General features: G+C 43.7%; 1 protein-coding gene across 1 annotated transcript; it reads right to left on the bottom strand.

Annotated features, from left to right (window-relative positions):
- Nucleotides 1-16,834: 16,834 nt before the first annotated feature.
- LOC144252099 (transport and Golgi organization protein 1 homolog) lies at nt 16,835-27,675 on the bottom strand. Its single transcript, XM_077794657.1, has 12 exons — nt 27,611-27,675; nt 27,301-27,439; nt 23,002-23,103; nt 22,081-22,141; nt 21,930-21,965; nt 21,786-21,853; nt 21,566-21,666; nt 21,247-21,384; nt 20,189-20,265; nt 19,992-20,063; nt 18,450-18,600; nt 16,835-17,528 (listed from the first exon to the last, which is right to left on the bottom strand). The coding sequence occupies exons 4-12, from the start codon at nt 22,123-22,125 to the stop codon at nt 17,209-17,211; spliced, it is 1,008 nt and encodes a 335-aa protein (XP_077650783.1). The 5' UTR covers nt 22,126-22,141; nt 23,002-23,103; nt 27,301-27,439; nt 27,611-27,675; the 3' UTR covers nt 16,835-17,208.
- Nucleotides 27,676-27,727: the final 52 nt, after the last annotated feature.

Genomic DNA, 27,727 nt, shown 5'->3' with positions numbered 1-27,727 from the left:
TCTAGTCCAGAATTATGATTTTGGGAGTGATTTCTTATTTTTCCTATTCTCTGCCTTTTAGCAGGATTTGTAGAACTTGTTGTCCAGATCTTGATTTTTTTTTTTTGGTTACTGGGATTGAACTGAAGGGTGCTTTATCATAGCTACATCTCCAGCCCTTTATATTTTGAGACAGGGTCTTGAGATCATGGCTGGCCTCAAACTTGGGATCCTCTTGCCTTAGCCTCCCAAGTAGCTGGGATTATACAAGGTACACAAGCAGACGCATAGCCTGTTCTGTTGTGAACACCTCACAGGTGAGATGCTGGGGGTGGTCCTGAGTTGAGGTTGAGGGAAGAGTGGATCTGGGGTTCTGTTGTGGTAGAGGTGATGAACATTAGTATAAGTTGAGTACAGTTGTTGGACAGCCTGTCCACTGACTGTTGTCTTTTGTTGTTTAGCAGTTCACAGTAAACCGGAGCTTTATAATTTTTCACTTACTTCCATGATCATTCAGTGTCTTACAGAAGAGGAGGTTTAGTTAGGCAAACAGGTCCTAGGAACATTAACTTTGAGTATTCCTGAGATGCTTATCAGAAACATAGAAAGCCTGGTTCAAGGGGTTTCAGGTCATACAAACTCAGTGTAGTCCAGTGCTCAAGGTCTGCTGGCCGTCCTCAGGGGTTCTTTAGGACGCTTTCAGGGTTTGTGAGGGGGGTTTGCATTTCCCCTGTCGGTGTTTCTGCTGGGTGCAAAAGCATGATGGGCAAAGATGTTGGTGTCTCAGTGGCTCCAATGGCACCATCCATGCATTCTTGCTAGCCTGTTACCAGCACCCCAGGCCAGAGGTACTGCTGGGGTCCCCACCGACTGGATTCAGTTGCCTGACTGCATCAGAAATGAGAGAAAGGGCTGGGGATGTGGCTCAAGCGGTGGCACACTCGCCTGGCATGTGTGTGGCCCAGGTTTGATCCTCAGCACCACATACCAACAAAGATGTTGTGTCCACCGAAAAATAAAAAATAAATATTGAAAAAAATTCTCTCTCTCTCTCAAAAAAAAAAAGAAAAAAGAAAACAGCACAAACATAAGAAATTAATCACAGTTTGGACCAAACTGGGGTGACAGCTAATCTGCCTCTGTCCATCCTGCAGGAACATTGCAATTCATAGGTACAAAAGCCAGGAGTTATGTGGATTTAGCAAGCTGTGGTCCAGTTTTTCAGCCTTGCTGTCAACTCCCAGTCTTTGGAGTCAGTTCCTCTGTTCCCATTCTCAGCGTGGGAAAGTTTAGTTGCAGAAAAACAATGGATCAGGAAATTTGGGAGGTGGGGGCTCTGTTACAGCCTTGCACTTGCGATAACAAGTTTTATTTTGTTAAATCTTGCGCTTTTGTTACATGTGTTTTTAATATGTTCAAGCACTTCTGCCACACGTGGAGGAATCTGGGTGTCTGAAGGGCTTCCCTTGGGTGCTTGGTACTGCAGTGGGCTTGCGTTTTCTTCCCCACGGAGCACTGCTTTTCCTGAAAGAATGACTGACATAATGTTTTCAAAAAATGGGTGAAGTGAGGGCTGTGGCTGTGGCTCAGTGGTGGAGCGCTTTCCTAGCATGTGTGAGGCACTGGGTTCGATTCTCAGAGCCACAAGAAAATAAATAAGTAAATAAAATAAGATATTGTGCCCCATCTATAACTTAAAAAACAAAAAACAAACAAAAAGAAATCCACCCAAAACCTAAAAAACCATGTCTTCTGGTTTGAGTATAAGGTGTCCTCCTGAAAAGCTCATGTGGCCATGCAGGAATGTTTAATGATGAGATTATGAAAGATGTGACCTCATTAGTGGATTAATCCATTTGATGGATTCATAATTTGATTGAATTACTGGGTGGCAACTAGGTTAAGCTGGAGGAAGCAGGTCACTGGGTGGGCCCTTAGGGATTATGTTTTGTCCCAGGTCCCTTGCCTGCTTCCTCTCTGTATCCTGGCTGCCATGAGCAGAGCTGATCTCCTCCAGCAGCACTTCTGCCATGATGTTCTGCCTCATCGTAGGCCCAGAGCAGTGGAGCTTGCTGACTGTGGACTGAACCTTTGAAACTGAACCAAAATAAACTTGTCCTTCTTAGAGTTGTTCTTGTCAGATATTTTAGTCACAGTGATGAAAAGCGACCAACACACCATGCCATGTGTGGGTCAAAGAATCACTTAAAGTATGAGGTAGAATAATAGATTTTAATGTAACAGTGTGAAAAAGTTATTGAAATGGTTTCAGATTCTGTACTGTAGATGACCTTTAAGAAGCTACCCCTAGGGGCTGGGGATGTGGCTCAAGTGGTAGCACGCTTGCCTGGTATGCATGAGGCACTGGGTTCAATTCTCAGCACCACATAAAAATGAAATAAAGATATTGTGTCCACCTAAAACTGAAAAATATATATTAAAAAAAAAAGAAGCTACCCCTACTTGAGGTTTGGCGCAGTAGCAGAGTATTGGGGTTAGGGATTTAGCTCACTGGTGGAGTGCTTGTCTATATGTGCAAGGGACCCTGAGTTTGGTCCTCAGTCCTGAAAAGAAAAGTATTGACAGTTATTTGAAAAGACTGCATTTAGTATGTAAGGCTGGATTTTCTTTGTCTTCAGCTGAAGCAACACATTGTGCAGATTGCATTTTTTCTTATTTTTTGGTTCTGGGGATTGAACCCATGGGTGCTCTGCACTAAGTTACGTCCTTAGCCGCCTTATTCTTTATTTTCAGACAGGGTCTTGTGAAGTTCCCAGACTGGCCATGAATTTATGCACTTTCTGCCTCAGCTAGAATTACAGGTGTGCATCACTGTGTCCAGCTCACTAAAATGTTTTGTTTGGGAAAATAATCTTTTTTTTTCTCCCCCTGTGGTGCTGGGGATCAAACCCAGGGCCTAGTGCATGCAAGGCAAGCACTCTACCAACTGAGCTATATTCCCAGCCTGAAAATAGTCATTTTTAAAAAAATATTAAAATGCCAAGTTGGGTGTGGTGGGCACACCTACAATCCCAGTGATACTGGAGGCCAAGGCAGGTGGATGGCAAGTTTGAGGCCAGCCTGGGCAATCTAGCAAGATCCCATCTCAAAATTTTATAAAATTAAAAATAAAAATATCATTTATGTTAACATGTAACTTTTTTTTTGGGGGGTACTGGGGATTGAACCAAGGGGTGCTTAACTACAAAGCACATCCTCAGCCCTTTTTATTTTTTATTTTGAGATAGGGTATTGCTAAGTTGCTTAGGGTCTCACTAAGTTGTTGAGGATGTCCTTGAACTTATGATCTCCTATCTTAGCTTTCCCAGATACTGGGATTATAGGCATGCCTGGCTGTGATTAATTTTTTATTGTTAATTTAAAATAAATCAATAAAAATGAAAAAACCCTCATTTTAATTTTCAAAATGATAAAAGCTGATAATTATAGCTGGCAAAAGCTTTTACAGATCTTCCATAATTGTTAGGAGTATAAAAGTGCCTGGAAAATGAAAGTTTGAGAATGGCTGGTTTGTAGAAAAGAAAATACTTAGTGATCTTGTAGTTCTTGGGATGCGGGAGGTGAGGCCGGGCGTTTCAGGTTGATACTAGCCCCTCCTGCCAGCAGAGGCGGATGTCTCTGTCAGTGCTCCGCAGCAGGCTGTGAGGGAATGTGAACACGACCACCCCCTTGGCCTCCGGGTCTCTCTGAGCAGTGAGTGCAGTGCAGTATATTTCTTCTCTTCATCAACCTCGCACGCCCCTCTGTGGGAGGAGAGCTTGTTGGAGGACTGTGGGGCCTGCAGAAGAGCAAAGCCCTAAGCACCACACAGGGAAGCAGCCGGTGCTGAAAAGTGAGTGTTTTAATTAAAAATATCCATCACCCAGTGGCTCTTCTTTTTCCTTTATTTCTCAAGTGTGGCAAACGCTAATAAACAGTGGTTGCACTCTGGTTCTGTCGTAATTGTTGGTTGGCGAGTAGGGCTTTTTCCTCTTAGTGCTTTCAGATAAAACCCTGCAACGTCTGTCCTCATGACAACTCTCCCTTTTTATTTTTATTTTTTTGTTACCTAATAGCAGTTTTTAAAATCATCATTATCATTATTATTTGTTCTTTCTATATACATGGCAGTAGAGTATATTTGACATATCATGCAGACATGGAGTATGACTTCCCATTCTTGTGGTTGAACACGATGTGGCGTGTGAACATAGGAAATTTATGTCCGATTCATTCTACTTCTTTCCTATTCCCGTCCCTCCCTTTTAAATTTTGGCTTATGTGTATTTCAGAAGTTAGAGATAAAAGGTTATAAGAACCTTCAGGAAATGCCTGCACTGTTGTGTGTGACTGAGAGCCAGAGATGGGGAGAGTTGGGGTGGGGAGAAAACAGCGCCTGCATCATGGGCACCCTTCCCCACTCAACCGTGCTTTGCTCCTGGGCTGATTGTTGGGTGGATTGACCACTGAATTGATCTGGAGGGAGAGGAATCCCAGAGTTGCCTGGAGACAGGGTTCCATTGTGTAATCTCGGGAAATCTCCATCAAGAGCATGTCAACTTTCTCTGCCAACACTGTTTTACTGAAATAGGCAAAAGTATTCCAGGTAATGAATGATCCCTTGTTCTTCCTTGTGTATATGCCCTTTTTGCCTTTGAAGTGGTGGTAGTGAAAAAGTTATTCAGATCAGGGGAAGGGTGTTGGAATTTATGAACATTTTTGTGTTTATTGAGTGGGTTGATTTTGGGGGGGTGCCTACTGCAATGTAGTAGAGGGGATGTATATTGGTTTTTTGATCTTGTGGAAATTGACCTTTATATCAGTCCCCAAGTTTTATTTTAAAACATCTTGTTTTATTAGGTAGAAGAAAAGTCAAAGCACAAGAAATAGAAGTCCAATCTTTTAGTATAACCCCAGGGCTCCCCACTGAGAGCACAGACTGCTGCTTCTGAGGTGGTGGGTGGTGCGTTGGGCAGCAGCAGCTGGGCAGGGGCATTCCGAAGTGTGAGTACACCCTTTGTTGCTAAGAGGTGTTGGGTTTGGTTTGGTTTTACCCTTCTCACCAGTGTTGCCAAGCTCTTTTGATTTGTCATACATGAGTTCTGGCCATTGTAGGGCAAAGAAGGATCCCCTCTATTCCCCTTGGTTTTTATGTGGGCTCTTTGGCTGAATATAGGAACCAGATTAATACAAGAGGTGATTAACAAGAGAAAAGCATAGAAATTTTATTTATTTTATATGTACCTGGGGATCTTCACAGGATTGAAGTTGGAAGAAATGACCAAAGCATGATGCTTATATACTTTTACACCCAGAACAGTAAATGTGTGAAGGATTGACTGGTAGGCAGATGGCTACCTAGACTGGGGTGGTAAACTCTGGGAATGTCACTGTATGAGGGAGGTAGAAGCTTGTGGAAATGAGCATTGCTTCAGAGTTTAATTTAGATTTGCTACAGCCCAGTGGCTAGTCTCTGGTGATCTCTTTTCCAGTGTTGGTATGGGAGGGACATTGCTTCTGAAAGGGTCTTCATGGCTTGCTGCATGGAGGGAAAGGCATACCCAGGGTCCTTCCTGCAGTTACATGTCCTGATGAGCTGGTTTAGCTTAACATAATCAATACTGCATGGGTCTGCTTTGCCTTCATGCCTTCACCATCAGACAGCTGCCCTGTGTTCAGGGTACAGGGTTTTGGGGAGATCTTGCTGGGGACTTTGTAAAATGTGATGGAATTTATCCCTACCTTTTGGACCCATGCAAGTTGAGTCTTGTTAGCTTTTCCATTGCTATAGTTTTCATCTTACCAGGTGGAACTAGGGTGGTTAGTTTCCTGCAAGTACTACTTAGGTGGAAATGTTGGGCAGACATGCACACTGGAGTGTGCTGGGAGCAGGTCATCTGGGGCAGGTATGGTGTTCGCATTTTTTCTCATTAGTATTTCCATTTTATTTTAAGGAAACCAGTTTATTCCTGCTGTGTTCTCATGCTCAAAATTTCCTATTGAAATTGGAATCAATAAGTAGGGGATTGACCTATCAGCATCTTTGAAAGTTAAAAACTTAAGAAAAGTCTGCTTGTTTTCTTAGTTAAATCTATTATAGTATTCTGTTCTTGAGTTTTCCTTCTCTGCTCTTCAGAGGTGCCTCAGAAGTTGGCAGGTGCCCTGAGGCTCCATTTCCCCTGGTTCTTCAGGCAGGCATCATAGAGCTCCAACTTCTTGTTGTTTCAGATGTCTTAGTAGCTATTTATCCAGGATTGTGGGCGTGGGTGAGCACGTTATGTATGCATGAGGTCATGGCTGATGCTAGGGCCATTTGAGCAATTCTCTGTTGTGATGAGAAGGATGTCCATCTGACATTTTAAAATTTCTAAAGAAATTTTATTATTTTATCCTTTAGGATGGTGTTATGGTGTCTGTATTTGGGATCTCTGGCTGAGTGAGGAAGCATTTTGGAGGAAAGCCCCATGCTATTTTAATCCTAATGGTGCTGATTCTGTTATGTAATTTACATGAACTCAGAGGTTGGCCTGAGAGTTATGGAGTACAACAGAGATCTGGCCCATGTCACAGGTTTACCAAAGCAAAGGGAAGTTTACTTTTTTTTTTTTTTTAACTTGAAAATGTTGTGGTTGTTTCTTGGGTTGTCCATCCAGCGACTATGCCAGGCTTATGCTTTGCACCTGCTCCTTTCCCCACTTGTATGGGTTTCCCTGATGTGCAGTGAAAAGTAGGAACCACTGTGGAGGTTGGATTTGTGGTCTGCCTCCCTCATCACGCTGTTTTTGTGATGAAAATACTTCATTCAACAAGAATAATTTCACTTTTATTTACACAATATGACCTATGAACTTTCTTGAGTAAAATTGAAAATAATTTAAAATCTAATTTTTCTTAGAATCTATAAGGGATGGCAAAAGAGCTAGAGCTCAGGACGAGGAGCATTCGGCATAGATAGTTGTTAGCCTGAGAGCATCAGCTCTAGTGGAAGGCTCAGCCTGTAATCAAGTACTAACAGGCACTGAGTGTTGGGACTGGTGGAAAGGTATGTTTTTGACCCAGTGCTGTCTGTCAGGCAGCCTGTAATTGGTGGTGGCTGGTGCATCCCCTGGGTTAAAAAGGGAGAAAGTTGGTTACCATCTGGCTGTGCAGATGTGGAGCTGTGTTGAATCCCTCAGGCTCCCCCTGCTTTGATGATTCAGCAGAGGCTGCGCTAGACTCACCATGGGTACTCATGGCTGAGGTGTACTGCAGTGAAAGAACACGGAAGCAAACAAGTCAAGGGAACAGGGGTGTGGGCTGAGGTCTGTAGGATGCCAGGCACAAAGTTCCAAGTGCCCTCTCCTAGGGAGTTCCACCAGACAGGCTTAATTCCTCTGGAACAAGTTAGGGCAGCATATATGACGTGTTGCCAACCAAGTGGTTCTTTAGAGAATTAGTCCCCAGTGTTTCTGTTGGGTGTTGGTCTTGGGGGCACTCTCTATCTGGCAGATACCAAAACACTAGGCTCCCAGAAGGCATGATCATATTATTTGTACAGATGGTTGAGGCCCAGTGAGCCACTCTTATCACCAGGTGGTCGGAGCTCCCAGAAGTCCAGGCTGCCAGCACCCAGCCCCCAGCCGAGGGTCCACTCTGCATGCAGTCTTTTCCTGGGGACAGTTTAGGTGTGCTGTGTTAGGTCCTCTCTGGGCAGGCACCCAGTTACCTTTTTCTTTTGGATTGACATCTCTTTCTAAAATACAGAGAATGGGAAAACTAAAGGGTAAAAGACAAAAGAGCAAATACTGACACATATATCACTGCTTGAAGTTTCCAACTGACCTGTGACACGTGATGTAGGTGTAGTCACCAAGGGTGAGTGGAAGGTAAGTGGGGAGATGAAAAGACTTACTTCTTTAGAATTGTATGGTAAATATGGGTAGAAACTGAACTTTCCTGAGCTTTGCTGTATACATACTAAATGCTGGTAGAGTTGCTTTTGTGAGAACATCCTTGAAGTACCTATAAAATGTATTTGTATTGCAAAAGTGGTTAAAGTAGTTTTCTTAGTCTTCATAAATTTGGATAATATTATTAAGCAAAATAATAGGCTAGTCTTTAGATGGAAGAGACAAAGAAGGAGAAATTTGTCTCTGGAGCAGAGTAGCTAATGACACTGTTCCCTGTTATTCTGGAAGGTAAACTCCTGTGGTGTTGGCTGCATTCCTCATGGCCATCTGTGTAGCGCATGGTCCATTGCAAACAGGAACATCTGCACGACTAGGTGAATGCAGGTGGTGGGTGACGTCATCGAGAGCTCCTTAGGTGTCAATTATCCCTAGGTCCAGCTGGGCTTCAGTCAGCTTCTGAAGGCAGATGGGCCCATTCCTAGGGTGGGGCAAAGAGAAACATGAATTTAGTGGACTTTTAAAAAAATGAACTTGAGTACAACATTGTAAGTAATAGTTAATCCATGTGTTGTGGTCCGTATTTCATCCAGGCTCTCAGATACCTGGAGCTAAGGATTTAAGGGTAGGTTTTCAGTTAGGCAAGACTGAGTACTCTTCTGTTTTAAATGAACTGTTTAAGATGATTGCAGATTTTACAGTATGCAAAATGATGGAGACCCCATATACCTTTACCCCGTTTCCTCTAGTGCTGATATCTTGAAAAACTCTGCTGTAGCATCACAGCTCAGATTTTGGCATCCATGCAGAATGTTCTACCAACACAGATCCCTCCTTGCCCTCTGATAGATGCCGCTCCCAGCCCCCCAAATCACTAGAAGTCCTCTGTTGCTATAGCTTTGTCATATCAAGAGTGTCTTATAAATGGAATCATATCATACATATGGGACTGGCTCTGTTCCCACTCAGCATGATTCTCTGGATAGCCGTCTAAATTGTGAGTGGAAGTTACTTGTCCCATTTTGTTGCTGGGTGCCCAGAAGTAGATCTGCACAGACATGTTCAGTTGACTCTCAAGGAATGTGTGAAAACAGTGCCGTTCAATGAAGTTTTCAGCAAGCAGTGCTATGTCCCAAGAAAGGGCTTCGCTCAACACTTCACCCCTGCACACCAGCTACACAAAGTGAACACCCCAACTGCAAGACTCCTGACCTTAGAACCTCTAGAAGGAACAAGAGAACCTTCCTGACTTTGCATTAAGATACAGGAGGCATAAGCCACAGGATCTAGTGGCACATTGAACTGCATCAAAATCAAACACTAGCTTTGAAACATACCATTGAGAAAAGGAAAGACAGGCAATGACTGAAAACTGCCAAGCATACGTCTGACACAGACTTGCATGTGGTATGCATAAGAACTCTCAGAATCCCACAACTGGGAAAATGCAGCCCAGTTAAAGAATGGTGGCGAAAGACTTGCATGGTCCTTGCCCAGGTGAGACACACAAGTGGCAGATGATCACACGGAGGACCACCGCAGAACCGACCTGCACTCAAGGCAAGATTGGACTAGCCAGGGATGGGAAGCCACTGGCGTTCCCCTTCTTGGCTAACACGGGTGTGTAGGCACTTGGGGGACATTTGGCTGCTTCTCATAAAGTTAGGAGCACACCCCAGCAACCCACAGAGGAACCTAAGAAGTTCATGCAGAAACCTATACATCCCACCACCAGCCTCTGCCCCCTGGCCTTCCTGGGAGACGCAGTGGGCGGCAGCTCACTGCCTGGCTATGATGGCCCAGGGCTGCATGCCCCCTTCCTTTGCAAGTTAGGCTTCTCTGGAAGGGTGCCCATCAGGTAGCGGTGGCCGTGGATCTCACACTGGAGATTTTCTTGGTTTTTATTTTGGCCTGAAACATCATCATCCTACTCTTACTGTAGAGCAGTAGTTCTCCAAGCTAGTCACCCTAGGCTGGTGCCATTTCTTTTTTTTTTAATATTTATTTTATAGGTATAGTTGGACACATGCCTTTATTTTATTTATTATTGTTATGTGCTGCTGGGGATCAACCCAGGGCCTCACACGTGCTAGGCAAACACTCCACTGCTGAGCCACAACCCCAGTCCCCTGGCTGTCATTTCATTTGGCACTTTAAATTTGACTCCATGGGGGCTAGCGTTAGAGCTCAGTGGTAGAATGCTTACCTAGCACGTCTGAGGCACTGGGTTTGATCCCCAGCACCACAAAAATACATAAATAAGTAAAATGAAAGTATTGTGTCCATCTACAACTAAAAAAAAAAAAAAGAAAAGAAAAATTTGACTCCGTGATGCCTTCTTGCTAACGAGAAGCCAAGGTCAAGCTGTGTGGGTAGGAAGGTGTCAGTAGCGGAGGGAGGAGACAGGCATCTAGGCTCACCCGCCCTGGGCTGCTCCGCCCTGTCTTGTCCTGGTCCCGGACCTGAGCATCTGAGCTCCCGAGGCTGCTGCTTGTCAGTGACATCTCTTTTGAAGTGTTTATGGGTTCCCTGTGACTGACCTGACCATGAGGAAATGTCCCTTAGCAGCTGCTCCTCCAAGAAGAGCCATCTCAGCCTGGTAGAAGGAAGCCCATGTCCAAAGCCAGTCCTTCCCTGTAGGCGTCGGCACCGTGGGCAGGGCCCAGCAAGGCCCAGCCGAGGGGCTGCACAATTCAGACATGAGCATCTCTTATCACCAAAGGCAAGAAGGCTGGAGGGCTCCTTAAGAGTGGACCCCTGTGGGGAGTCACAGAGCAGGGCACTCACTGCAAGGTGGCCTTGAGAGCCAGGCACACAGGTGGAGGAGGCCAACCTTCAGTACTGAGGCCAAAGAGTGGGTCCTGGGGAGGGAGGCTCACCACACACAGCTGACCCCCTGCCTGTCTGCTGGAGGATGCTGAGGGCACCTGCAAGGCAGAGGGCCTTCTGTGTCTGTGTGAGAGCCCCTTGGGCCACCCTCCCTTCCAACTTCAGGCTGGTGTGTGCGCAGAGCACCGAGGCAGGTGGGGACAAGGTGCAGGCCTAAAGGTTTTGGAGAGAATGGGTCTGAACAAGATGAGCAACTGAAGTACTCAAGGGGAAGAACAGAGAAGGTGAGGCCCGACCCATCTCCCAGCTTCCACCAAGTCCTCCTTCCCACCCCGGGGCCAAGCTGGAGGCCACAGAGCTCCCCTGCAGGGATCCCAAGCCGGCTCCAGAGAAGCTCTGTGGCTTCCAGATGCCCAGAGACCACAGGTCCCATTGCCCTGCTGCCAGCTTCCCCAGTTGCCCGACAGGAAGTGAGCACGGAGTCCCACACTGCGAGAGCATGGGGACAGGTGTCCAGAGCGCCTGGCTGCCCTGTGCAGGGCCCACTGTTGGGCATGGTGGAGCATGATGTCCAGGACAGGGATCTGACCCCCATGTGGGGTGCAGGTGAGGCCAGCACAGGGCAGAGGATCATGTCCCCCTCTCTCCTTCTCAGATGATGGCGCCATCAGGGTGTGGAAGAACTTTGCTGACTTGGAGAAGAACCCAGAGATGGTGACTGCATGGCAGGGGCTCTCAGACATGCTGCCTACCACACGAGGTGGGTCTGGGCTCTTTGGGGAGGAAGTCCAGAGCTGCAGGGGTCACTGTTCCAAGGCCTCTGGACCAGCTCCCTACCAGCCACCCATTCACATCAGAGTCCCCAGTTCATTAGTAGGTGGCCTCTCCTGATAGCCATGAGGCTTACAGGCCCAGGGTTCTGAGTGCCTTTGAGTCTTGGGTATGGCCCTGAGCTCTGGTCACACCTGTCCTGGTGTGAAGCTGAATGTGGCTTGGAAACACACTGTGGTTAACTGGCCCTGAGCAGCAAATGTCACATGTTCTTGAGGACCAGTGTGGTGGGCTGCCCAGGCTGGTGAGATCGGCAGCCACCAAAGCAGCTCTGGGCGTGGCTTTGCACCATCCAGCAGTTTGGGAGGACCACCAGGTCAGCCTTTCCAGGCCTGAGTTTCCAGAGCCCTCTGTGCATCTTGGAATGGCCACCTGTGAGCACAGCCCTCTGACCCTGGTGACACCAGGTGAGGTTACTGTGGCCCACCACTGGCTGCTCCTCCTCCTGCCTGTGATTTCCACAGCCCCATCCGAGTCCTCTTCCCAGCCCCTGTCTGTGTGGGGCCTCTCCTGGTTCTCTCAGTTCTGTCCCTGCCCTTCTCTCCTGCAGAGAACATCAAAATGAGCCCCTTCTCTCTGGACCTTGCTATTGAGACAAATTATAAGCAAGTAGAACCTCACTCCTCCCATAGCCAGTGTGTTTCTGGGTCATCAGCTGCAGAATCTAGGTTCACAGGGAGACCTGCCTTCCAGAGCTCTCTGTCCTTGCCCATCTTTAATGTGGAGTCACAGCTGCCTGTCCTCGGGCCACAGGGCCTACAGGGTGTTGGAGGGATGTGCCAGGGAACCTTCTGGACTCACATCTTAGTGTTTTGTAAGAATTCTTACATTAAAAGTTCAAGATAAAGGGAAGATGAGTGAGAAAACTCAAGATGGTTGAGAAAACTCAACCTTGACCTCTGTAAAAGTTTTATATGGAGACTCAGTGTCCGATCTCCCCAGAGAAAACTAAACTAGACCACAGGGCTGGGGCAGGTGTCAGGGAAAGAGCAACACAACTACCATCTCTGAAACGCTAAAGAAAGACCAGAGGCCCTCCTCTGTGTGGGGCCGGGGGTGTCCTCGCTACATTGTCCCAGTGGTTGGTTACACCCTCCCACGTACGTGAGAAGCTATGCCACAGGACAGCAGTGGTCTCTGAGAAGACACAGGCAGAACCAGACCATCCTCCACACCCTGTCAGTCAGGGAGGGCCCCGGTCCGTTCCCAGGGTGGAGCGTGAGGCTGCCAGGGCGAGACTGTCCCACCACCTTGGCCCCGAGAGCAGTGTGATGGTCCAGCCTCGGCCTGTGAACGTTGACCTGAGCCTTTGGTCAGTGGTTACTATTCATTAACTGGAGCAACCAAGGAGGTATACAGAGCAGCAGCCCCAAGGCTGGGGCAGGTGGCCAGGCAGAGGCACAAGCCAGAGGCAGAGCTCCCCAAGTCGCAGAGGTCAGTTCTGGGCTGGCCACAAAGCTGGGCGCCTAGCCACTGGCTGGCAGGCACCAAATCTACAGCTGTGCTCCAGGGCAACGCAGGGCGAGGCTTGGCTTTCCACTACCAGGCCTGGGATGCGGGTGGCTGGTCTGACTTCCACGCTCTGCTCTGTCCTGCCTTGTCTCCCTGTTTTAAGGAAAGAATTAGCTCTTTGGTCAGGCTGTGTATCAGGACACACATCCAAGGCCTGTGTCCAGGATTCATCAAGCAGGGATCGGACCTCTGCCTTCTGGGGAGTGCAGTGTCTCCCAGTCCAGTACTCAGGGTGAGCAGGGCACAAGCACACTTTGAACTGGCGCATGGTGCCCCCATGGCTCCTGCTCAGCGAGCTACACACACCTGGGCACAGCAGCCTCCCCTCCAGAATCCCTTCCTCTGCTCCACCAAGACCTCCACGCTGCAGGCTTGGCTGCCCAAGACCTAGGGCTTGCTTCCCTCTGTAGGGCAGATGGACAGACATCAGCACTGTCCTAGAGGACTTCCACATCTCTACTCAGCTGGGTCTCTCAAGTTGCAAACTGGCTGTCCAGGTGTACCTAGACGTGGGGCTCTGGCCTTGCACAAGGTGCCATCAAGCCCACCTGCCCCCACCCCATGCTATGTGGTTGGTACCTTGTCACATGACTTCCACGTGGGGACAGGTATGCCCTCCCTCCAGGGACATCCAGGTCCCAGCAATGTTGTGGCTCTCCTACCTGTGTTCTCCTTTTCCACAGAGGCTATTTGAAGAAAAGAGGACAGTGGCCAGAGGGTGGGGCCCAGGCTGCACGAGGCTATGGTGCCTTGGTTGGAAGCAGGCGGTAGGAGCAGCTGGAAGGCCCAGGGCACAGGAGGATGAGGTGGTGGCACCACAGGACAGCCGGGACCCAGGCTGAGCTGCGTCCTGGGAGAAGTCTCTGGTCCAAAGAGGGTGACTCATGTGCTCTGGGTTCCTTGCTTCTCTCAGCATTCACCAGGTGCCAGTCCCCACAGACCCTCATCCTGGACCTTAGCCTGCCTGGTGCCCAGGCAGCCGACCACACCGGCCAGATTGCATGGACACTTCCTCTTCAGTTTCCCTCCCTTTTGTTATAAGGCGACCACAGCTGGAGAAAGTATGTGGTGCAGAGCACGTGGCCCCACAGCTCCCCTCCGGGGCTGCTTACTGCGCAAGAGGACACACTTAGATGTGGCCTGAGATGTGGTTTCCACCAGGGAATAGCTAATATGACTGTCGGTGGAGTGCCTCACAGACGTCTGAATGGCAGCTGCCTCTCTGGACCGGGTTGGAAGACCCTCAGAGGGAAGAGCAAGTGGGGGAGGTCAGACTCCCGTGCAGCGCTGTGCTGCTCCGTGTGGAGGAGGCAGGTTTTGCAGCCCAGGGGCACGCGCACATGTGGCCGCAGTGCAACTCCTGGGGCAGGCGCGCAGCTGGGCAGTCGGGTGCAGGGAGAAGTGGGGGGGCTCTTGCAAAGGCCTGCCCCTCACACAGAGTCCACATGTGCAGATTTCCCGCAGCATCCCCACTGGGGTTGGAAAGCACGCGTCCCTCCCTGCCCCCACAGGCCCATCTGCTGCCTGCAGCTCCCCCTGCTGGCGTTCACCAGTCCTCCTGCTGTGTGCAGCCACCAGGGGAAGCAGGGTCCACGCTTCCGCTCTTCCCTCGACTGATCAGGAGTCCTCAGGGGTAGCTAATAGGAGTTCTCCTTGCCAAAGTGTACTCTGTCTCTCTTCAGGAAAGAGGGAGATGGTGTTGGGAAGTTTAATTGGCCAATAGCCAGGTGGCCCTGGGTGCCTCCAGCATGCTGCCGGAGCTCAGCCTGCCCTGGCCAGTGCGCAGGTGCAGGGCAGGTGTTCAGGCAGATCTGGCTGCACCGAGTCCCATGTGCCCCTGCCCTTCCCTCCCATCTGAGCTCCTCAGCCTGCGATGGCCTCTGGCAGGTGGAGGCAAAGGCCGCAGTCCCCAGGGAGGGAGGTGAGGCCCATGTGGGCTTGGGGTAGCGGTGCCCCATCTCAGCCCTCTCTGTCTGGGCCAGGACATCCCCACGGGCGCCGACAGCTGCGTGACAAGTCTGTCCTGCGACTCCCACCGCTCGCTCATTGTGGCTGGCCTTGGTGACGGTTCCATCCGTGTCTACGACAGGAGGATGGCGCTCAGCGAATGGTAACTCACCCCCACCCCCGTTTTTGCGGCCCCTGCCCCTCCACACAGCAGCAGTCACCTCACTGCCCACCGAGGAGTCCCAGCTGCTCAGTGGGACATGATGCTTTCCCCAGGAGCCCACAGCAGGTTTCCAGCCAGGCATGTTCCACGCAGGCCAGTCCCCGTGGCCGTGGAAGTGGGTGGACGGCCTTGGGCATGCTGGAGGTTGTTCCTGGAGAGAACGGCAGTGGGGGGGTCCTGGAAAGGCCCCACCATCTCAGCCTCCATCTCACATGGGTTGTGGGCCGGGTGTCCCCGTGGTCCTGTTCCTGGTGTCTCTTGTACACCCACTGCTTTCTGAGAAGTAGGCTTGGTGCCAACAGGACAGTCCAGGAGTCACAGCAGTGGCCACCAGAGATGAAATATCCTCATGGCCAGGACAGTGGGACAGGATTGAGATGAGTGTTGACTCAGGCACCCAGGAGACACCAGCTCCTGGGGACAGGGGGAAGCCAGGGCACCACAGGCTCTCATGTTCCCTGGTGGGAGGTCCCTGCCAGAACGGGCAACCTGTCCCCAGAGGCACCACTGTAGGCAGCTGGTAGACTGCTCCCAGGGGTGCAGGTCAACAGCAGGAGTCCACTGGAGCCAGCTGAATCTTGCACTTCAGAGTGGATCTCATGGGACATCCATTGTCTCCAGACAATTAAGCCATCTTTGTCCCCTCAAAAACACCCATCTGGGCAGGCAGGCATTGAACTTGGGAGTTGGCTCCACAGAGGGCCAGAGGATCCCAGGAAGCCCCCAGCCCCAGGCAGGGTCCCCCTCAGTACTCACCCAGCAAAAGGCAGCCTTGCTCCCATCAGGCCTGGTGATTGGGAGAGAAGTCAGCACCTGTCTTCACCTCCCCCAATTCCCCGGGCATTGGCTGTGTCAGGCAGCTTCTGTGCCGACCTCGCCCTCAGAATACACCTAAGCTGGGTTCGTGGTGGTCCCTCCTCGCCCCAAGCCCAGCACCCTCTGCCCCTCAGCTGGGAGTGGGGACACAGGCTCTGGCCCTCCAGGTGTTGGCCCTACCAGTTCTGCCCTACCCAGTCCCCCAGCACCCTCCCTCCTCTCTCCCTTCCCTGCACCCGCCTCACAGCAGTGTCCCTTCCTGGCCTTACCCTGCAGCCCCTCCCGCCAGGCCCCTCGGCCCTCCCCAGGTATTTGAGAATGTTGCTATTTACATCTTGCATGGGGTCAGTCTCCCCCCAAGATGGGCAGTGGCTCCCAGGTGTAAGGATGGCTCAGAGAGCTCTCTAGACTGTGGCAGGAGGCAGCAGGAGAGCAGAGGCGTGCTACCACTTCCCAAGCTGCAGGGCAGCAGTGGGCAGCCCACAGGCCCTAGCCGCTGGTCCCCAAGCTCCAGCAGGCAGGGACACAGGGGTCTTGGAAAGCTGGGCTGAGTGGAGAACCCCAAGCAGGCCTGACCCTGCTGCTTCTGAGGCCTAGGGGTGGATTCTGAGAGTGAGTTGACATGCTTCCCCAATGGCACAAAGTCTCCAATGAATCAACAGACACTTGGGAAATATTAATAAACATTTTTTATGAACTATTACAACAAAGAACTTCAGCAAGAAGGAAAATGAAGTTTATGATCTTTGAGTAAACATTTTTAGCGTAACAGTCTCTGCGACCAGATACTGAAAGAGAAAAAAAATCAAGCTTATAAAACACCATTTCTCTGTTATCAACTGGAATACACTAAAAATAGGATAATGGAAATACATGTTCTTAAAGCATTTCCACAGGAAATGTCCATAATTATGACATTCTAAATCATTTAGCAATTGTATATGCTACATTAACTAAAACAAAGGTATTCCTTATTGCACATTTTAAAATTGGAAGGATACTCTAGCTTAAGTGGGGGATATTTAGGGGGAAAATATTTTGGCTCAAAATGTATACTGCACCAAGGCAGCTTCATTCTAAAAACATAAACCATTTAAAATAAACTTTTATATTTTGAAGCCAATAATCCTTTAACTTGATGAATAGTTTATAGTCCATTTTCTGACTAAGTGTCAGAGGTTAACTTTATGGGCCCTGTTTTAAGGCCTGTGAACAGCCCTCACTAATCTGAGAATTAGGTGTATATGGAGGTTCATCTTTAAAGCCTGAAGGCATTAAGTCTTTTGCAGCAGGTGGTGGCCCATAGTCTTGGGGACCATGAGTTGGAAGTGGTAATGGGGCACCAGGAATGAAGTACTCTCTTGGGCCAAATGAGCCTAAAGGTCTAAATGGTGCTGGTGCGGGTCCTGGAAAAAAATCACGAGGGTCAAAAGGCAAATCCCATTTTCCAGGTGGAACACATGGTGCATATTCTCTGAAGCCTATTGGTGGACGCATACCAGGACCTGGAAAATAAAAAGGAAGTCTGGTGAACATCCTGACTTTCCAGATGAGGCAAACTGAGATGGAACAAGTTTAGTTATAGCCTTTGACCAACCAGCCATGAAGCAACATATTAAGGATTTAAACATGGCTCTACCTAGCTCCAGGCTTGTCTTTTTTCTTTCCCTACTATATAATTGCAGAATTATTTCTATCTCACAAGAGCTCCATTTATATTTGGAAGTACTATATTACCATAACAAGATGATAGATTATGAAATAAGAACTTTACTACATCAAAGAAATTTTGATAAAAGGAAATTCCACTATTTATTACTGTATCCATTAAAAATTCATGAAGTATTTCAGCATGGACTTTACACATGCCATCAGAATCAAGGTGCATGCCCTCCTGGAAAAGGCCTTCCACAGCCACCTAATTAAATCAGCAATATTTATTAGGTCACTGTTAAATCCTCCTCTTTAACACTTCCCTCTGACTTTTCTCAAGATAAGGAGGGTTTGACTTTTCTATATTCTATAACCTACTGCTTATGCTTCCATTATGGGCGATTACAAACTTTATGTTATAGGATTTTCATATCTGTGACAAAATTTTAAGTTATGGCATGTGTCTCATCCACCTTTCCCTCTATTGCAGTGCATATCAACAGAGTTTCAACAAACATCTGCAGAAGTAATATTTCTGGCTTTTCTGTATATAGCCCCTTATCCTTGTCTATGAGAGATAGCTATTGCCTATCTCAGTATAAGATTATGTACTGTCCCATATGTTCCAGAAAACTGGAGGAAAAGTTAAAATGTACTCAGCTTTATCCTTTCATTGTAAAGACCTGAGATAGCAACCAACTGTTTTAGCAAGCAATAGAAATGAAAGATGAATGTGATTTATAAGTCAATCACTACTGTTCAGATCATCATACCAAATGGTGGAGGAATTGGCCGAGGCCCAAAAGGCCCACCGAGCTGAAGTGGTGGTCCATACCGAATGGGAGGTGGTGGAGGCCGTCCCATCGGGGGTCCCATGAAGGGTACCCCTGAGAAAGGAGGGGGCCCTTTCATAGCCATATGAACCTGCAATTTAAGATTTGAAAGCAGTTAAAAGTTTTAAAATTCCTATGTATTAAGACAAAGTATCAACACCGATAAAAGCTAAAACCCAAAACAGGCACCTGTCCAGAGAACACCATCAGTGCAACAAAACTACCCACCCCTCCTGTGTATTCCCACCGACAGCTTACAGAAGTTGGAAGGATGCCACAAGAGGGAGCAGTTTGTTACTGATTATATCTGCACAGGAAAGGGAAAGGCAAGAGGACTGGCAGAGGTTATTAACAGAGGTGATTTCTGACAAGTATGTCATGCTGTATTCACTACAATCTATTTCAAAGGGAGTCCCCCCTCCCCATCACTTCCCTTTCATCACAATAGCTCATTACTTCCATATTAAGAATGAACAGAATAAAATGAAAAATCCATTCTCTACCCATGTAATAATAGCTACTATTCAGAGTATCTTCAGTCAGTCTTTCATATATTATTCAACCTCTGAGATCTTTAAGTAGACTGTCTTATTTTAAATAAGAGGGAACAAAAGCAAATGGAATATCATAATTTGTTGAAGGCCACACTGCATATTAAAGGAACTCAATCCCAGGTTTGCCTCCAAGCCATGCTTTTCCCACCTCTACTCCTCTCTAACAATGGGTCTTTGCTCTCTTTTAAATCTTCTACTACAAAGGGGTTTGGGGTCTTATCTAAGGTGCCCTTAGATTTCTCTAGAGATGTATATTCCTGGAATATATATACACTGGAACTTGAGAAGTATTTTCCATCACAGTGCTATATACTGTACACCATTTGAGATATTGATTTATCATTTCCTATGAGTAGTGGGTTTGAAACTAAACAATTAAAAATTTATTTTATTATAGAGCTGCAGAAGACCTACCGGATATAATAGCAACACAGTTACAAGAGAATACACTTATGTGAACAAATGAGACCATTTCTTGGGACTGGCTCAAGAGGTCATTTCAGATGATCATTGTTTCACTGAAACAGTATTTCACTTTCAGAAAATCTGATACCAATCTAATTCAAATCACTCAAAATAGGGTTTGCACAAATGAAGGAATTCTTAAATAACATTCTTCCAAACAAAAATAAAAATGATGAATTATATAATTTATAATGAATTTACTTTGCCTTTACTTTTACTTTATATGGTGTTTTGTGTTGAACATTCAACACAAAACACCATATAAAGTTAGAGTGATAACTTTTCACATTCTATAGTTCATTATAGTTGTACACACTTAAGCAACATTCCCAAGTTAATGAGAAAAGTAAGCTCAATATTGCATGCAGTTTAAAGCAAACAAGATCAGTGTCATGCTCTGAATATCCTTCCCAGAAATGCACAGAATAAAACCCAATTCAGTTCTCAACCTCTAAGTACTTACTCCAACTGGATGCTCAGTCAAAGAAGTAATTGTGGAGACTGAGGGGGTCTCAGGTTCTTGGGGAACAGTTTGCTTTTTAAGAAACAAAAGGGATAGTACAAATAGAACACAAAGAAGGATAAAGCAAAGAGCAAGTACTGTAGGAAAGCTACATGTTCCTGCATGACCACATGATTCACAGTAACTACAGAACTTACCTCACCCTCATTCGTCACCTTAGCTGGAGAAGAACTTCTGGAACTGCTATTCATGTGAGCTGGACCACATCCTGGGTCTGTTAGAGATCAAAGAATGGATTCAGACTTAATTCTAACATGAAAAGAATAAAAATCATCCATCCACAATTACAGATTCTTTGAAGTTACTTGGTCCCTTTACCAGAGGCAACGGGTTTCCCAGATGCCTCAGAAGACCAGTACGAGGTAAAGGTCCATCCATTGACCCTTGGGAAAGAAAGACCAGAGCCCTTGTATGTATTTTTCAGAAGAAATAAATCACTGGTGGACAGGTCAGGTCAGGATTCAACAATAACTAGAAAGCAACATGAAAAATGGGTTTCCCAGGGGTTGGGGTCATAGCTCAGTTGTAGAGTGTTTGCCTAGCATGTGTGAGGCACTGGGTTTGATTCTCAGCACACATTTAAAAAATAAATAAAGATATCATGTCCATCTACAATTAAAAATATTTTTTTTTAAAAAAATGGGTTGCCCAATATGTAAATCACAATTTATGAAGAGACTTAAGTAAAATAAAGAACTGCCTTGGGTTGATAGAACAGCAGATTAATAAGTACTGGTCCTAAACTTTAAGCTATAGACTTGAAGTATGTGTAGGCTGGCTTTTCTTTAGTCTGTATAACCTGACTTCCAATCTTACCAAGACTACAGTCCTATTTAGAATTGGAAATAAGACTCAGTATTTCATGTTGGAAATATGTATGCTACATAAAGTTTAAGGCTACTTTTATAATATTTGGGAAAGGAACACCATAGAGATTTAATTTAAAGATAAAGGTTTACACTTCACAGTGTAAAATTTAAAAGAAAAAAAACAATACAGGGACCTCCAGGAAAAAAAAAAATGTTTTCTATTCTAGAACAGATTTTACAGAAAACATTCACTAAGATAAAGTAAGAAATTATCTTCTATATATTGTACAGGCCCAAATTCTATGTTTTCATTAGAATATTCAAAAGGGAAAAAAAAAACCAAAACCTTGAAGTAGTTTACTATAAAGCAACATGTGAATGCTCACCAAATCCGTTTCTAGGCATAGCTTTTTGATTAAGAGTAGCAGAAGGAGGTCTCTCAGCTGGCTCTGCTGTCAGTGGAGGGGAACATTCTCCACCACTCACGGGGGATGGACCAAAAGAGCCATTATGGCTCAGTGGACCTAAAGACAACAATGCCATGTTATTACTTTAAGGCAGCCTTCTCGCTGACACCAACCCTCACCTCCCGCTTTAGCAAATCATTCAGATTATTTCATAACCATTACACACAGAAGTAAAAAGTAATTTACATACATTCTGCACCAAGAAATAAAATAGCTCCTTTTACAAAGTGCCCCCTACCTCTCCGAGGAGGATTTTGTAAATTTGGTCTTCCCGGCATAGGTTTTACAATCACGGGTTCATCTTGCCACACTGCCATCTTTTGGGTCATTTCCAATAGACTTGAATATTGAGAAAGAATGGGCTGAATTATGAAACTGCAATCTATTCCTTCATAGATAATATCTAGCATAACCTTAAAACACTATAAAACATATAGTAAGATATCAAAATCACATACTTCTGTCTCAAATTAGCAGCTTCCCTTTTCTCTTCAGCTACAGCTCTTTCTGCAGAACGAGCTTTGAGCTATTAAAGAGAAAATATTCAAATTCAGTTGCGGTAGGCTATGCACAAAATAAAGAAAAGGGGGAAAAAATCTTACCCAATTATCATGAGCTTTCTTCTCATGCATAGCAATCTGAAAAAGACAACATATTAAAAAATATGTTTTTAGGGACTCATTATAATAGCCTATAATTGTCTGTATTAGATATCAAAGAATTCTGCAACTACAGGACTGTATTAATTACTACCTGGTTTTTAAATGAGCGCTCCGCTTTCTGTAATTCTTCTTCCATCTCTTCAATTCTCCGCCTAAGAATTACAACAATTGAATAACATTTGAAACATTCTGACCATTTTCCCTTTATTCCATCAGCTATACTTTTAAAGACTTTATCATACATAAGAAAAACATTTCTATAGTTATATGAATCCAGTGTGATCAAAACTAATACTACAGGCAAGGTGCAATGCCACATGCCAGTAATCCCAATGATTGGGAAGCTGAGGCAGGAGGATCATAAGTTCGAGGTCAGTCTCAGCAATTAAGTGGGAACCTATGCAACTGAGACCCTGTCTCAAAGTTAAAAAAAAGGTCTAAGGATGTAGCTTAGTAGTAAAGCATCAAAAATAAATAAATAAATAAATAGATAGATAAAATAAGAACCTAATACTAATAACTTCTTTATCATTTAATTGCTAGAGATTCTGAATGATAACTTACAATTTCCTTAACTGTTCATCAGTGTGTTCTCAAGTAATTCTGTTAGAAATATCTTCCTCCTTAAAACTTTTTTTCTTTTTTTCAAATTATATCCATAGAAGATTTCCAAGGTCTATCAAATGCCACACTTTTGTGGGTCTTGATAAATCACACAGCAAACTGATTTCTTAAAGAATTACTACAACATACAAACCCCCCAGAACTGTTTGCATTGACCAAGTTCCCTATGGTCTTGCCCATTAGGTATAAGTAAATTTTTGTTAACATTTTTCATTTGTTAAGTTGAAATTTATTTTTTTCTCCTGTGTGAATTGAATTTATTCATATCCTCTCGTTATTTATACTTACATGCTATTTTCTTCTATCTACATAATGTAAAAAAAGATTAAAAAGAAAGCTAACACTAGTTCATTAGACATTGACACCCTCCTTTAGAAACTGAACTCACTTGTAATTTTTAACTTCCTGTACAGAGGAAACCACCTTTTCATCTGCAGCTGACAGCCGCTGCTCTTTTTCTAGTCTCTCATATTCTTCTTGGCTTAGTTTCCTAAAATAAAGCCAGTTATCAAATCAAAAGTTTCTCTTTGTGAATATCACTTCCCACAATTCTATAAAATGCTTAGGCACATAAAATAGAAATTCAAACCTGCAATTTCGTAAATCAAACTCTGGCAAATCACTTACATTTTCTAACTTCTCCTCTTAATTCTCTACTTACCAGTAAATAAAATAAATGTGAAAACAACATGTGCCCCAAGGGCAAGTCTCCTGTGTGTAAGATAATAAAAACTCACTTTACTTCAATTTGGAAGATCAGGACTGATCAACCTAACATAAAATCTTCTAGAATATGTCTTTTAGCTATGCAATTAACCACAGAACATTTTTAACACTTTAGATATCTATTTCAAAAGAATTGTAATTAAGCAAAAAGACCAATCTGAGTTTTGATAATGTCTGTCAACCAGAAAAAGAAGCCAAACTGACCCACAATCAGAGTATTATCTACTGACAAGTTTTAACTCTGATCATGAAACTCAAGATGTTCATCTACTGAGACAAAGGTAGACACATTTAATGATTTAAAAATACTATTTTCTGCTATCCTTGTACTACCCTCTTTAGCCATAGTTCCAATTCAAAAGATAATTAACTTGAAACTTAATTTTCCATAAATCAGAAGAACTATAGTAAAAAAGGATTATTGATACCAAATAGAAAAAGGGGATTATATATTCTTATATAGCTTCTCATTTAATTCTTCAGCAAGTATTTTATGAGTGGCTATAATATACTAGTTACCTTGTAAGATGCTAAAGAATAAAAGAGTTCACTGTTTCAGGTATAAATGATGCCTAAAGGAATATAATAATTTTCCCCACTGGCTTAAGAAGGAATATGGAGAAAACTAAATCTTGAAGGACAGAGAGAATTTTGTTTCCAATTATCAAAGAGTTAGTCTGAGGAGCACTAAGAACAATCAAAACATCTTTATAAGAATATAAAATTGTGTTTGAAGGGATCCAAGCTAAAAAGGCAGTGGAGATATATGGATGTGGCCAAGATCCATTAGAAAAAGGAATCTCAGAATTACAAGTAAGGCTGGCACTTTAAGGTACTTCTCTCCTAGGTTTACCCACATATTGAAGATAACACAAAGATATAATGAGTCTGAACTAAGCCTTCATCCAATTCTTGGGCTTAGAGGAAAAAACAAGTGTTTGGGGCTACAAATAAAGGGACCCTTAATAAAAGCCCTAGCCTTTGAGTTTAGATTAGAAAATACTGCACACTTAAGTGATGAACAGGCAAAAAATCCAAAAGGAATAATACTGAAACATTGAAAAGACAAGTCATTTTTGAATTATCTTAATTGCTGACTAAGTTTAAAGTGACAATCTTACTCAAGTAACCTCAACACTTTTCTATAAGAAGATAACTTCATCTTAGTCCTCAAATTTCATCTATAATTATCACAACAATGTTAGCCAATCAAAACTGACCAGGCACTCCATAAGACAAAATTCTGTGAGAAAAAATACCACAGAAAAGGAAACCACCTAATGGGGTTATCTGCACATGTTTTAAAATCACTGTGCTTTATACAGTCAAAAAAGTAAAGTCAAGATTATGAATTTCAGGGCTGGGAATATAGCTTAGTAGGTAGAGTGCTGCCTTGCATGCACAAGGCTCTGAGTTCAAACCCCACCACCACAAAAGAGGAAAAAAAAAGATTATGAATTTTGTCAAAGGATTAGAAACTATAAAACCAAGAAAAGGTTGGGTGTGGTGACCTACCTACAAGTAGAAGATACTCAAGAGGCAGAGGCAGAATGATGAGATTAAAGATAGCTTGGAAAGCAGTAAGACACTAGTCCCTTATGAGAAAGAGCAAGGAGTCTGTGGAGGTAGCTCAATAGTAGAGCACATGGCTCAATGTCCTGGGTTTGAGCTGTAGTACTGAAATAGGACTGGGGTTGTGGCTCAGTGGTGAAGCATGTGCCCCACATGTGTGGGGCACTGGGATCAGTCCTCAACACCACATAAAATACATAAAATATTGTGTTGGGCTGGGGATGTGGCTCAAGCGGTAGCGCGCTCGCCTGGCATGCGTGGGGACCCGGGTTCAATCCTCAGTACCACATACAAACAAAGATGTTGTGCCCGCCAAAAACTAAAAAATAAATATTAAAATTCTCTCTTTCTCTCTTAAAAAAATCCTATAAAAATAAAATAAAATATTATGTCCCTCTACAACTAAAATAATATTTTAAACCCTGAACTTTTTAAAATCCTAAACTCAATGAATGATTTTAGCAGCAGATTTGGGAAGTAAAATAAATCCTAGCGCTTTTAAGATAGGTCAGAAGAAAATATCCAGAAGAAGTAAATCCAGAATGTAGGAGGCAGGGGAAATCAAATTCTAATATGCATTATTATAATCAGAAGAGAGAATGAGGTAAAATCAACATTTAGAAAAAGACTCGAAAATTCAAGAAATGTTTAATGGTCCCAAGCAACATAACTGCAAGAGGAAAAGTGGGTGGGGTGGGGAAAACTACACCTAGGCACTTCCCAATACAACTGTTAAAAAAAACAGAGGAAATGACTACAGGAACTAGGGGAGGGATAAGACCAAACAACAATGATAATGGATTCCTTAAAGAAAAAATTTAAAACAGATGGTAATTAATTGGATATTTTTAAATTGCTAAAACTAAGTAACAGTCAAAATTCAGTAGCCAAAAGAAAGATCCTTTAAAAATGGAAACTGGTTTTAACTCTAATCATGAAGTTCATGTCAACCTAATACAGATTATAAAGGTAGCAATATTTAGTGGATAAAATACTATTCTCTATTTATCCTTGTACTACTTTGATACAATAATCAAATGTATCATTAAAGGACAATGTTCAAATAGAATGAAAATAATTTCAAATAAGAAACCAACAGTGTAGAATGCAGAACTACAGAAACTTTAAATGTGTATAAATTGAATGAATGTCTTGTGGAGTTCACAGTATATGAAGTACTAACATACAATGCCACAACAGTTATCAGATTCAGGAGCTACTTAAAGCCCATAAAAAAAAATAATAAACCTATTAATCTATGTCAGGTTTTTATTAAATCCAGAATATATACCATGGCCTTTAAATTATGAGAAGATGAATAAAATTATAATTATAATTATATAATTATAATTCCATTATAATTTAGGATTACATCAAGCTTATACAGGGGATGAGGAAAATAATTAAAAATATTTAAACTATTAAAAAGATACAAGGAAGAAAAAAAAGAACAGGTCATCAAATAGAAAGCAAATTCTTCATAAACCACAGGCACATATTGACATGGACAGACTTATATTTTAGAAAGTCCACTCAAGTGGCTATAGAGAAAATTAATAAGAATATATTATATAAAAGAATATATATATATATATATAATACATTATATATATATATTATATATTATATATATTATATAAAAGAATATATATATAAATGCTAAAGAGTAAAATCAGGTGCAAATAAATAAAATCTGACACAAAAAACCTATTTTTAGAGAATTCAAGTATTTTTGTGGATTAAAAACTTCAAATGAACTTTCAAAAAATAACTAGCTCCACACTGAGAAGATTAATATATAAATATATACTACAAACAAGTACTTCTGTAATCATAACTCCTAAGGTCCTTGCCACAGTTCAATTTTTAGTGTGAACATCTGAGATATTCAAGTCCAAAACTTGTACCATCAATAAGTAAATATTATTCCTTTTTGAAGTTTTTATTCTACTAAAACATGTCATTCCAAATCACTCAGTATTTTTAAAGGTCCAGAGTTAGAGATACAAGTTCAAAACATTAGAATTACATAACTGATCACAATGAAAGGTAATTAAAATAAATAGTGGGATCATAGAAAGGGTCTAGATCTTTGAGAGGTATTTCCACATCAGTGACTGTTAATACCAGTTTACCACTTCCTGCCTTCATATGAATTTGACAATTGATTACGATGTCCTCACAGCCTTAGTTTATGGTTCCAACTACCTCAGGACTCTTAAGACTGACGATGGAAAGAAAAATGCAACTTATAGGAAACAAAACACAAAGGAAAAAAGACAAATCTCTACTTATTACAACTAGAAGAAATTGTAAATAATCTTAAGAAAAGATAAAATTATCTGTTAGTTCACACAGTGATAACAATAACAAACAATGAAAATCTTACTTTTGTAATGCCACCTCATTTTGCTGGTAGAGTTCATTTAAAATCTCCACTTTCTGCCTAAGAGTTTTGCATTCCTCTTCCAGTCCAACTTTAGAAGACCGTAGTGAATTGCAGTCACTTTCTAATTTCTTTATTTGGTCTGTAAAGGATAAAACAGCTTATCTCTATATGTGTACAAGGACTTAAGAACTTGTTTGAGGGAGTAGTGCCAAGAAAAGTAAGAAGCATGAAAGCAAGAAGCCATTCTTTATCTTTCTAATAAAATTTTAAGTCTTTCCAACATGGTAATTTCTTCTCAAGAAGAACCCACCTTCTAGATTACATTTTGTGGACTTCGAGGCTCTTAGCTCAAGTTGTAAAAGTTTTAGATCCTCTTCAACTAGTGATATTGTAGTTTGTGTCTAAAAATTGCAGAAAAGAGAGGTAT

This window comes from Urocitellus parryii, unplaced genomic scaffold, assembly GCF_045843805.1.
Source record: "Urocitellus parryii isolate mUroPar1 unplaced genomic scaffold, mUroPar1.hap1 Scaffold_37, whole genome shotgun sequence".
NCBI classification, from domain to species: domain Eukaryota; kingdom Metazoa; phylum Chordata; class Mammalia; order Rodentia; family Sciuridae; genus Urocitellus; species Urocitellus parryii.
This window is presented reverse-complemented; position numbering and strand designations above follow the sequence as displayed.